Here is a 12,838-nt window from a genome sequence, read left to right as displayed (position 1 = left end):
CTGATCTAGTTGAAGACGTCCCTGCTCATTGCAGGGGGCTTGGAATAGATGACCTCTAAAGGTCCCTTCCAACCCAAACCATTCTATGATTCTATCTGCCTAGCTTTGCTCTGATGATGTTATATTTGATACAATATAGGTAAAAGATGTTATTAACATCTTTTCCAACACGAAACGTTTTCCCAGCCTACATATGGAATAAGCATTGTTTCTGCGTGGATTGGATATTTACTTCTAGGGATCCAACTAGATGAGGATAGACAAGTGCTAGTATATGGCACTACACCTCCTGTCCCAACAAACAGAATATCCAAATGCTTACTAAACACAGTATCATTTTATAAATTATAGTGAGCTAAACCAAAGCAATTAGGTTCATCCAAGAACATCATGATCATTTGCAAAAAGTAAAAAAAGGTTTATGCAAAACAGAGCAATGGGTGGGAATTGAAAAGATCCTGTAATACCTGAAGTCCTACTGGATGCCTGGGCAGGTTGAATTTGGGGTGAAGAAGCTGGGGAGGTAAGAATTTTTTGGAAGAGATTCCACAGAATCATAGAATCATTTAGGTTGGAAAAGACCTTTAAGGCTATGGAGTAAACCTAACACTGCCAAGTCCACCACTAAACCATGTCCCTAAGTGCCACATCTACATGTCTTCTAAATACCTCCAAGGATGGGGACTCAACCACTTCCCTGGGCAGCCTGTTCCAATGCTTGACAACCCTTTCAGTGAAGAAATTTTTCCTAATATCCAATCTAAACCTCCCCTGGTGCAACTTGAGGCCGTTTCCTCTCATCCTATCACTTGTTACTGGGAAAAGAGACCGACACCCACCTCACTACAACCTCCTTTCAGGTAGCTGTAGAGAGCGATAAGGTCTCCCCTGAGCCTCCTTTTCTCCAGGCTAGAGAACCCCAGTTCCCTCAGCCACTCCTCATAGGACTGGTTCTCTAGACCCTTCACCAGCTTTGTTGCTCTTCTTTGGACCCGCTCCAGCACCTCAATGTCTTTCTTGTGGTGAGGGGCCCAAAACTCAACACAGTATTCAAGGTGCGGCCTCGCCAGTGACTACAGTGACTACAGGGGGACAATCACTTCCCTCATCCTGCTGGCCATGCTATTTCTGATACAAGCCAGGATGCTGTTGGCCTTCTTGGCCACCTGGGCACGCTGCTGGCTCATATTCAGCTGGCTGTCAATCAACACCCCCAATATTCCTTTCAGTCGCTCTTATCCCCACAGACACTGTTAGCGCAAGGATCCTGAGTATCATTATTCCCATTTTCCAAGCAGAGAAGCAAAGCACCACGTAACATCACAGACCAGTGGCAGAAGACATTTCAGACTCTAACTCCTACTTTCTTTTTCCACGCCAGTGACAGAGAATCTGCCGTCCCTAGGAAGAACATCCGCCAGCGACACATTTACAAACAGCAACTGTGTCTCTACCAAGTTAGGAGGTGAATTGCCAAGGCATGTAAAAAGTCTTGCCCTAAAGAGATCATCATTTCTGTAGGTGGAGAGCCCAGACATGTTTGGGGATTTCAGAACAAACATATGCAAATGTATTTACTGATCAGAATTAGCTATGGTAAGCTTGTGGCGTAGAGTGAGAGCTGATAAATTTTAATGGAGGAAGGATGGGAAAATGCTGTGTTGGGTATATGACAGCAATCCAGGGTGAAATAAGATTTTAAAAAGTCAAAAGAGATGAATAAGAATGGTTCTGGGTTAACTCTAAATCACAGCCATTCTAATAGCTAAAAAATAAAAATAAAATAAAATTACGTTGTGAGACAGTCTGGCTACCATCAAGTGCTCAATAACAGCATAAAAGTACATGGTATGAAATCTTACTAAATTACATGGTATGAAAACACTCACACCATGTATATATCACTGGAGAATAAACAGGCTTATCTCTCCACTAGTGGTCCTTTCAGTACTACAGCTCACAGGCATTTATGTCAGAAGTTGTTCTAAAATGGACAGTGCCTATTTGCGGTGCAAGAACACACAAGCTCCTGAAGCTGAGCTTCCAGCTCCTGCAGAACAGGAGCACAGAGGGCTTCTAAACCCTTGGCAATCCACCTTCACTAACTGCGCCATTCAGGATAATTTTAGGAATCTGCTGCTTGTCCCCAGCTGCTTCAGCTGTATACTCCGGAGGCTCTAGGTCATCGTATCTTCTCCGATAGACCACCCTTGAGATTACGGTTATCAGAAACATCTCCATGATGAGGAGCTGCTGGGTCATATCTGCCAAAAAAAAGGAAGGCAAAGAAAAGCCCCCAAAAGGGGGAAATGACTGTCAGACACAAAATGAATACCTGGCTTATTAATTTTCATCTGTGCAAAAGGAACAAACTTCACCATCCTGTCCCCATAACAGAGTGTCTCTCACACTCGGCAATAAAATCAGTTACAGAATTACAGTATTGCCCGTCAATAAGCATGCAATAAGTTACACATCCAAAATGCAAGAGATTTAACAGTAATTATGCATGTTGATTTCTTTTCCTCTCATTTCTGATTCCAACTCTTCTCATTATCAAGTTTTTCTCTGCAACTATGACAGCTATAAAACTTCTGTTATTGTTTTTTAAGTAAAAGCTGAGATTCTCCAAAAGCTACATGATCCCAGGAAATTAGTATTTTGGGAAAACACCAGATATTGCAGTTAGCAACACTGCACTGGCACCTTTATAAGTAAATGAAGAACATCCTTCCCAAAAGAACTTACATGCTCCTCTTGCTGAAGAGGAGAGCGGTGGAGCGCAGGGAATGATTCTTTGCATGGCCAAGATGTTGATAATAGCTGCCTGCAAGTGGTTCAGAATGAGAATAAACTGCACCAGAAAGAGAAAACAGATGCCTTAGCTACCAGAAAAAGGTTTATAGTTCACACAACAATTCTGCTTTCGTAACAGACCCTCTTTCACCTCATTCCTCCTTTCTTGCCCTCCCTCATCTCCCATCTACCAGCAGGCTGCCTGCCATTCTGCAGAATTCACCTTTAGGTCAGGATGATACTGCTCTGAATGTGAGTATTAAATTAAACCTCTATTTGAAAAGTGTTTCTTCTCAGGCCTTCATTTGGGAGGTGCAATATACACAGACCTCCCAGCTGGGATTTTAAACAATACTGAGCTCTGAATAATAGAGAACAATGTTTTAAAAACTTCCTGTTAATCTGACCTATGAGCTTATGTTCTCCCTTAGTGGAGGAAGGACTCAAAGAACGTTTTTTCTGTTGTCTCCTCGTTTTGCCACAGCAGGGAGATGCGGTGCTCCCCAAATTATATGAGACTGGCTTCTTTGCCAGAAGGGATGAAGGACTCTTCGCAGCTTGGGTTCAGCAACAATCACGCATTATATTACCTGCTATTTGCTGCGCTAGGCCTTCGCTGCCTTGGAGATATCAAAGCATCTCTCTAGCTGCTGGGGTAACTGCCCAAGTATAAACCCTTGCGTTAACGGAGTTTGCCATCCTAAACCTGGATTCACCCTGATGCAGCTTTGCAAGTGTGACTATCTATCCTGTTTATTGCATTTATAAGTGCTTAATAATTTACTTAACAGAGACCTTAGTGCACCAGCCTTTCTATATGACCTGTTCAAGAAGATATGTCAAGATGCATATCCAAGGATTCTGCTGTACTCTCTTCAGGGTGATGTGGAAGAGGGTGGCCCTGTCCCTGGGCTTTTTCAGTCTAACCTATCTGGTTCTGTTCCTTACTATTTAATGATTCTCAGCCAGTATTTTCATTATTATCTAACTCTGAAGTGCAGAATGGCCAAGAAAAATATTGTCAAAACAGAACATTGTGACATGCTGAAACAGTTCAAACAACAGCCGCCCACACAATGCTCCACATCCTCTCCTAGTTTTTAAAAGTACACACCAGCATTTTAACATTGTGTTTCAGGATACCGCATCTACAAAGCTTCCTTCAAGCCCCGCAGAAGGTGCTGTTTTGATTTCAGTTGCCTAAAGATAAATGGATTTTATGCAGCTTTCACATCTCCAGCACTCCTGAGAGACTAGAGGTAAATTGGCTCAAGCTGAAACTGAACAGCAGCCAAGGCGAGTGCTTCAAAGGGATGCAGCTTTAATCAGGTAAAAATATGCCTATGCACAGTGTATTTAATGGGAAAAAAAATACTATAACTTTTCAACAAAGGACCAAGAACCAAAGAGATAGTGTTATATCAGCAGTTAAGAGAAATTCTTATCAGAAATATTAAACTTCTCACCTGATAAAGAGCAAACTTTGGGATGATCTTCTTACAGTTAAGGAGAGTCCTAACTTGTTGAAACATGATCCCAACTGGCCACAGAGCAATAATGGTGAGGACACCAACGAAGCAGCTAATCCATATTGCAGCTCCTTTGGGAGATAACTGAGAAGCAAATCAAACAAGCGTACCTATAAAACTTTACAGTGCATTTTACTATTTCCAGGAAGAAGTTGTGAACTGGATGATGCAGATGTTAAGATGCTTGTTTCTATCTCCATGAAAGCTGATGGCAGCAGCAGTTGCTGGGATTTGCATGGGGAAACTGCACAGTACCAACTGGAGTGTTAGCACAGTGCTCTCACCCAGCAGGCACGGACATGTAAATCTGTTCAGCCTGGGAAGGTAACAAGTGACACAACCCCTCAATCTGACCCCAGCAGCACCTGGGAATGCTCAGCAGCTCATGAGAGCATATTCAGCACGACATCTCAGAGGGGTCATGTATTTTATGCCATGAAACCACAAAAAAAAGTATTACTTTTAATCTGAGTTATCCAAGAGGTGCAAAATTATTAGCAGATACAGACTTCTCCATCATCTTGCGGCATATATGGTACAAAGCAGAAGTACAATACTATCCTTTCTACTTTGCACAGATAGAAAGATCACCATGATTTGCAGAAAAACATAGAATTAGGCTTCCTGTTTACATGCCACTACACACACTTGTTTCTTAAGGCTGTACCTTACAAAACACAGGGCAGGTACATCCCACAGGGCAACTTGCAGTCCTGCTATTCTAACCATACAAGCTGGGAAACATTGGAACATAATCTGATGCCCAGCCCACCCTGATGCCCCATTTCTTTCCAAGAGAAGCCAGGAAATGGAGAGTCTGGGGGAAGGCAGAAATTATATGCTTCAGGGTCTCAAAAGAATACAGTAAGGACTCACTTGGAAGTGCTCCCAGATTTCACAGTTTACTTGTAGGCTAAGATACTAACATCAACCCTAAAACCCATGGATTTTGTGGACCATCTCCGATTAAAATATTTACTTACATTGTAAAGGGTGTAATTGCCATTAGTCCAAAGCACTATTGATAAAAACATGAACACGGGTCGAAGGAAAGCAAACTGAAAGGTGCCCAGCTTCAGCCAAAAGAGAGTTCGCCTGGCCAAAAAAAAAAAAAAAATCACATAGGCCAAGATCTTATTAGCAACCTTAATAACATTTTTTGGATACTGTCAACTGCAAAACTTTTCCACTCCTGTAGCATATGGCTAAAATCTGGGGAGGAACAGCTTCAAGATTAGAAAATCTTTCCAAGAATTACCCAGTGTTTATTTAGTAAAGTCTCTACAAAAATAGTACTTTTCCTGTTCTGCAGCAATTACATACTAACCGAAGCTGGGCAAAACATGATGTCCTTCTCTGCCCTGAAGCTAACCAGAGAGCCAGTAGCAGCATAACTGGTTTCTCAACAATAATGCCACTTGCTCTTGCCTTTTCTCTTGCCTTTTTGCGTTACTGTTTCAGTTCTCCGATGAAATTGGACAATTCAGCCTTCTTGTTCAGACACTTCCTAGTCCTGCAGTAGATCAAGAAAGGAAGTCATACAGACCTAGGTGAAAGGACTGGTAGTTTTTTAATGCAGCGTGAATACTACCATGTAAGCATCTGGTTTTGCTCCTCTGTACTCTAACAGAAGAAAGGAACTATCTTTCACTTGGCAAACTGCACAAGGCCAGCAGGACAGCTCGGGATTTCCTTACTTCTATCAGTATAAACTGGGTCCAGAACACAGCCCATATGCAGTAACCTGGCCAGCCAGCACTAAAGGCCACCAGGAAAGGGGCAGATGCACTTTCTATCAGAGGGCATGAAAGCTGACTGACCTGAACTCTCCTTCAGTCTTCACAGGACAAGCTGTGGCTGCTACGGCTGGCTCATGTTTTAGTCTACTACTGTGTATTATTTCCCATACTGTCAATGTTGTCTTCACTGTAGCTCCCTGGGCCCTTGAGACTGCCATTAGAGATGCCTCAGCAGACAACAGGCTGCCATGCAGTATGCTACAGGATATAGCCATGAACCAGGAATTACAGGAATTGCTCAATGAATCTAGCTAATAACCATCGGATTATGAACAGCACAAATACATGCGCAAAGGCCTGCAACTGGCCAGCCACTTAGTGTGTGTGCCTTTTCAAAGATTTATTATTCCCAAAGGGCTTTAAAGAATAATATGACAAACAGTGCAGTCACTGCAATGCCACGAGTTGTTTCCCTTGTCAATGCAGGTCTATCTTTCTTGACCATCAGACCTCTTCTGCCACATCTCTCCCCATTGTATGGCTTGTTACTTTGCCTCATCTGTCTACTGTACCTTGTCAGCTTTCCCAGGACTGCCCGATAGTATATGGGGTTTTAAAAGAATAAATCCCTCCCTTGGAGTAGCTCCCTGTTTCCCCAGAAGATACCTATGGGAGGAATATGAGACTGACCTTTCTCTAGTATAGCTTGCTCTTATTTCAAAAAAATTGTACCCTGTAATGGGAAGAGGCTAGAAGTCAGAAGCAGAGACAGCAGACGCGTTTCCCAGTGCTACAGACACTGGAGAAGGAGCCCTAAGACCTCTGCAGAGCCTTTGGAGAGGCTCTTTTTTTAAAAAAAAAAAAAAAGCCGTTTTTTTTAATCAGACAGCTGTCCTTCCTCCCAGCAGTAGTAGGCACTATCTAGCTCCTGAAAGGAGTTAATATTAGCTAATATCATCCTGCATAAGCTGTCACTGGACTGACCAACAGGAGGGCATAGTAGAGGATCCTCTCCCAAGCTCCCAGCTGCTACAACCTGTACAGAGGGTGACAGACACAGAAAGAAAAACAAATATTCTGGTGATACGTTAGATCTATAGCACAGCTCTGTCCCATGGCATTTCTTCAGCTCTGACTGCTGAAATGAGCCTGAACCAATGCCCGTGAAAACTAGTAGGAGTCATTTAGATCCATATCAGTAGTTCCTGATTTTACGTCGTTGTATTACATCCATTTTCAGTTGGTTTACTACCTCTTCTTCTTGGTGCCCCCTCCATGTAAATAATTAGTATTGTTCCATTAAAATAAAATGATGGAAACAAGAGTTTAAATTCTAACACTGAATGAGGCAGTTTAAGGAAGAATTATTACAATAAAAAATAAGAATTTTTGCAAACACATCACAAACCGCTATGCTGTGTTCTGTTTGCTGCTTTCATTTAACCAGACCATAAAGTCCCTAAGGTCCCTCTGACACCAATGTCCAGGCCTCACAGAAAAGTCTCTGTCTTGCACATTCAGTCCTTCAGCTTTTGCTCTTAATGAGAGAAACATTCTCATACTCTGTGCCAGTAGGAAAGCCCTGGGAAACACAAGAGGCTTCCAGGCTGTGGAGCAGCGCGTAAATGACAGGGTGACACTAGCCAGAGGAGGAGCCCTGCCAGGCAGTCCTCAAAGGAGGCAGGGTTTATGTTACAGTGTATTGTCTCCCGTAGTTGCAGCTCTCCATCATCACCCCACTTCTCAAAGGTGCATTAAGTTTAGTAGAAGAAAATATTTGCTTTTGCCTCACCAGACAATGCCATTTCATTGAGATCAAAGCTTTCCAGGAATTACATCTGTTTCTTGTTCTAAAAATTATTTTAATCTGAAGTACTTTTAAAGTCAAAATCACAATGAAACATTTCAATTTCATCAAAATAAGAGAAATTTTCTTTCAAGACAGCCTCAATTTGACAACTCTGCTTGTGAAAAATACCCAATTTGGAGACATTTGTTCCCTTCTGGAATGAAAAGAAACTGAAATCTCAATTATTACGTTTTCTAGAGTAGAAATTCCTCTTCCCACACACCACTGCTTACTATACAAATGGTTTCTTGGAAGAGAATGGGATTAGTTGGGGAGATAGATACCACAGTGCTCAATATTACTATGAGTGGTGGTGTGATTTAACCCCAGTCGGCAACTAAGCACCCCACAACCGCTTCCCCCTCCCAGTGGGGTGGGGAGGAGGAAAAAAAGTAAAACTCGTGGGTTGAGATAAGAACAGTTTCATAACTAAAGTAAAAGAAAATACTGTACTAACTAAGAATAATAATAATAATAATAATAATAATAATAGTAATGAAGAGGAATATAACAAAAAAAAAGAAAGAACACCCAAGAAAAGACAAGTGATGCACAATGCAATTGCTCACCACCCGCTGACGGATGCCCCAGCAGCGATCCACCCCTCCCGGCCAACTCCCCCCAGTTTATACACTGGGCGTGACGTTCCATGGTATGGAATATCCCTTTGGCTAGTTCAGGTCAGCTGCCCCGGCTCTGCTCCCTCCCAGCTCCTTGCACACCTGCTTGCTGGCAGAGCATGGGAAACTGAAAAATCCTTACCTTAAGATAAGCGCTACTTAGCAACAACTAAAACATCAGCATGTTATCAACATTATTCTCACACTAAATCCAAAACACAGCACTATACCAGCTACTAAGAAGAAAATTAACTCTATCCCAGCCAAAACCAGGACAAGTGGGAACACTGCACTGGGTTAAACCAAGAGAGCTCATACTCTTGACTCTTATGCAAAATTCTGTATTATAAAAACGAAATAAATTAGTGGTGGTGTACAGCTCCAAAGTGATGGCACTGTTTAAAAGAGACGGCTTGAGAATGACTTTCGGGAAGCGGGGAGGCCCTTTGCTGTAAGCCTGGCCTTGCCAAACTGGCTGAATTCCAGCAGCCGTTTTCCAGCTGGGAAATCTTAAAGGGCAACTCACCTAGTGATGCGCACACGAGGGAGGCAAAGGCAGCAGCAGCAGCAGGGACCGGTGCTGATCTTGAAGCGACCATTTTCAAACCGCGTGAGGAGCAGCTTTTCACCTCCGCACTCTTTAATCATCATCATCAGGAACTTGTGGATAACTATGGCAAAAAATCTAGGAGAGGAAGAAAATGCCAGCTTGAACTTGGCTGTGTGTCCCTCGTATGCCTGTGGATGCAAGTGAGGGGACAGGAACCTGCAGCTGAGGCAAGGGAGGAGGGGGGACTCAGACAGGCTTGAAGTGCCATAGGACTGGATCCTTGCAAGTTTCTGGCAATCTGCACTACCCGCACAAATTGCTGCATGCTAACAGTGTCCCCTGCTACTGTGTTTTCCCTCCTTTTTTACTCTACTCTCTTAGTAAATGCAGTGTGATGTGGGGTGAGGCTATTCATGAGAGTCTGTGATACTGTCCTGCAGAGGGTTCCAAAATCATCCCAAAATCAACTGTGCAGTGCCCAAGGCCACAGTGTCCCCCCATCTGGCTCTGCCTCCCAGGGCTGCGCCATCACCTCCAGAAAGCAAGGACCACGTTTCTCCCTTCTTTTCTGTGCATGTCAGAGCTGTCATGCTCGTACAGAAACTGCTTTTATCAGGACAACTGTGGAACATTTTTACATTGATATACTCATTGGAAGTTCACTTGCCAGCATTAATAATAGACCTCCATGGCTCATCATCAGTAAAAGTGCAGAGAAGTCGTCACTGGTCAGAATCTCATTCCACATGACACGCAGAGAGAGGAAAGAAAGAGTACTGCTTCAAAGCTACTGTCAATCCAAAGGATCAATTACATGCGAGTCACAGATCTTTCATACTGAGGTTCCCACACTAGGGGACTGTAGCACTGGGAACTGCTTCAGCATTTTCCACCTCCCAGAAAAGAGCTGCCAAGAGATTTCAACTCAAACCAAAAATTACTAAATTGTTAAATTTACAAAATGACTGTGTTTACAAAGAGCAGCAGATATTTAAAGGGAAAAAATTCAGGGTTTGGGGCAATGTCTAGAAACAAGCAGAATACTCACACTGCTGCTGTGAAATCTGTAAACATTGTTGAGCGAGGAATCCACATGCCAATGCATGAAGTAGTAGCAATCACCTACAGAGAAAGGGAGGAGGGTTGTATGAAGTGCAGAGATAAAGGAGGTTCATGTGGATTTTCAGGGAAACCCTATTTTCAACATTCAATTTTATCTCTTTTCCGTGATAACTTACTGGAGCTGCAGCATTAATCCAAATTATGATTGATCTTTTGGAGGAGGGGATTTTCCTGTAGATGTAGACCGCTTCCTCTATAAACACCAGATTGGCAATTAGCGTCATCAGAGTCAAGATTGCAAAGAGAAATCTCCCTGGTAGGTCAAGGCCTGCAGAGAGAGAAAAGAAACCAGACAGTTCTGATTTATTTCATAAGCATTCCAAACATTTAATGTAGAGATACCATCTCTGAGGGGCTTCTCAGCCCTATTCCTGCAAAGACTTGCACTCATCCTTAGCTACATAGATAGACCACTGACTCCACAGGATGATTCAAATACTTAAACTTAAGTTCATGACTAGATCTTTCCAGGATCCACAGACAGCATATGGGAAGACTATACCTCCATGTTCTCAAAGCATGATGCAGAAGTCCCCTTCAGAAAGGTGGAGTTCCAGGACAAATGTCCTTAGATGAATGTAACTACGTAACACAATATAACTAAATACATAATGCATAATATAAATAAAAACAGTAAATACATATTCTGGGAACTTTTCCAGGCAGACCACAAGGAACAATGTATTTACTCAGTATTAGTTCTTTGCTTCCATTGTATATTCATAGGCATGTTTGTGCATAACTTCCTTAGGCATGCAAACTTTTTAGAGGCTCAGTGGAAGTTTGTGGGGCACACGAACAATGTAAGGATAAGCCCCTGCTAGATCTAGCCTGAAATAAAATCTGATGCCTTCACCAAATTCTTTTTTACTTCTCCCTTAAAGCTGAACACAGATGTCAACATTTACCCACGGCTGATGGGTTTTATGTCTCCATTGACACTGGGTATGGATATCAACTTTTACCCACGGCTGACGGCTGAGGTGTATTTTCTCCCAAGGTGCTTCCAGAGACAGAAGAAAGCACTGCAGTGGAGTCACGCTTAATTTAGGAGAAGTTCATGCTCACCACCGGTACTAACTCCCACTGTGGCCGTACCCTATCTAAAGGCATACCGAGCGGCGCCTGCAAAGGGGAGCCTCTGCCCCAGCCTCTTTAACCCAACCTGCTTCAAAAAGCCCCAGCTCTTCGAGACTTGGCTGCAGGCGGAGCAGTCCACATCCGAGTGGACATCTCCACACCTTAGGTCTCGCCACGGGGGAGCCGGAGACCAGGCGCAGGTCTATGGACTGGTTCAGTGCTCGGTTCGGCAGGTACCGGGAGGCCCCGGCGCTCCCCGCCGACCACCCTTCCCCTCGCCGACCATCCTGTTCTCTCACACCCCCACCCGCAGCTCTGGGCTGGGGGTCGTGCTGTCCTCTCTCCCTTCCCCGAAGCCAGAGGCAGCTCGGCCCCCTGCCAGGCGGCGGTCCGGCCGGCCGCCTGCCTCCGCCCGGGGGCTTTCCTCGCCGGGGAAGAACGGCGGCGGGGCAGGCAGAGGCAGAGGCAGAGGCAGGGCAGCGGCAGAGGCAGCCATCGCCAGCCGCCGCCGGTGAGTGCTGAGGGCGGCGCGCGGCCGGGCAGCGGGCCGTTAACGGATGGGCGGCAGGCGGAGGGGCCGCCTGGCAGCGGGCAGCCCCCTCTCCTCACGCCTCCCCCCCTCGCCCCGGCCCGGGCGGCCAGCTGCACTTACTCCGGAGAAGCTCCTGCGAGTAGGGCGGCTCGGTGCCGCCGCAGGACGGGCGGAGGGTCCCGTTCGCCTCGCCCTGCATGGCGGCGCGGCCGCCGGCCCCCGCCGCGGTGCCCTGGCAGCGCCGAGGGGACGGGGGACGGACGGGCGGCGGGGGTGGGTGCCCGCCCGCTGGTCCCTGGCGAGCGCGGGAGCCGCGATGCGCAGCCCGGCTGCTCGGGGCCGCCGAGGGGCGGTTAATGATTAGCCCGGGAGCCGGGGCCGGGGCCGGGGCCGGGCCGGGCGGGCGGCGCGCAGGGCCCGGCCTCCGCCCTGCCTCCTGGCGCCCAGCGGCCCCGGGCACCGGCGGGGTGGACAGTGCCGAACCCGGGGGGCAACGCGCCCCCCTCGCTCCCAGCTCCATCTCCGAGGAGCCGTGTCCCGGCTGTTCCTGGCGTCTCTGCTCGGCCTCCGTGGAGATGCTCTTGCGGAAGCCAGCGAGCTCCCGTCCCCGTCCCCTTCCTTCGCAGGCCCAGGGTGTCAGGGCACCTGGAGCCGGGTCTCGCACAGGAGCGCGGGCTGCCAGCCGAGGAGGGACGGGGAATCAGCCGAGGAGCGGGCTGGATTCCCCAGTGCCATGTCCGCCTTCACCCCAGCCTGGTCAGAGCAGCCCTGGGCACTGCGCTCTCGGCAGGGGCCTGTGGAGGCGGAAAGTTGCTTGGTCAATGTAGCAGACGTTCAAAGGACTTTCCATGGAGCCCTTCACCAAAGACTTCCCGATAATCTTGGCTGCAGTGAGGTGAAAAGCTGCACCATCTTCTGCGCTGGCTGAAGGAGAGCACGTCGAGGGTAGGAGCACACTGAGGGATTCTCCACTTTCCCACATGTTTCACCGGCTGGAAGGATCCTTTCTGCAGCCTGAGCC

At 46.2% G+C, this 12,838-nt stretch overlaps 1 protein-coding gene across 1 annotated transcript; it reads right to left on the bottom strand.

The window, feature by feature from the left end:
- Positions 1–2,076: 2,076 nt before the first annotated feature.
- Positions 2,077–12,016, bottom strand: LOC127029350 (organic solute transporter subunit alpha-like). The gene is made up of 8 exons (XM_050914928.1): positions 11,938–12,016; positions 10,322–10,473; positions 10,132–10,205; positions 9,060–9,218; positions 5,309–5,420; positions 4,263–4,409; positions 2,749–2,854; positions 2,077–2,264 (listed from the first exon to the last, which is right to left on the bottom strand). The coding sequence occupies exons 1-8, from the start codon at positions 12,014–12,016 to the stop codon at positions 2,077–2,079; spliced, it is 1,017 nt and encodes a 338-aa protein (XP_050770885.1).
- Between the last annotated feature and the right edge of the window lie 822 nt (positions 12,017–12,838).

This window comes from Gymnogyps californianus, chromosome 1, assembly GCF_018139145.2.
Source record: "Gymnogyps californianus isolate 813 chromosome 1, ASM1813914v2, whole genome shotgun sequence".
Taxonomy (NCBI): domain Eukaryota; kingdom Metazoa; phylum Chordata; class Aves; order Accipitriformes; family Cathartidae; genus Gymnogyps; species Gymnogyps californianus.
This window is presented reverse-complemented; position numbering and strand designations above follow the sequence as displayed.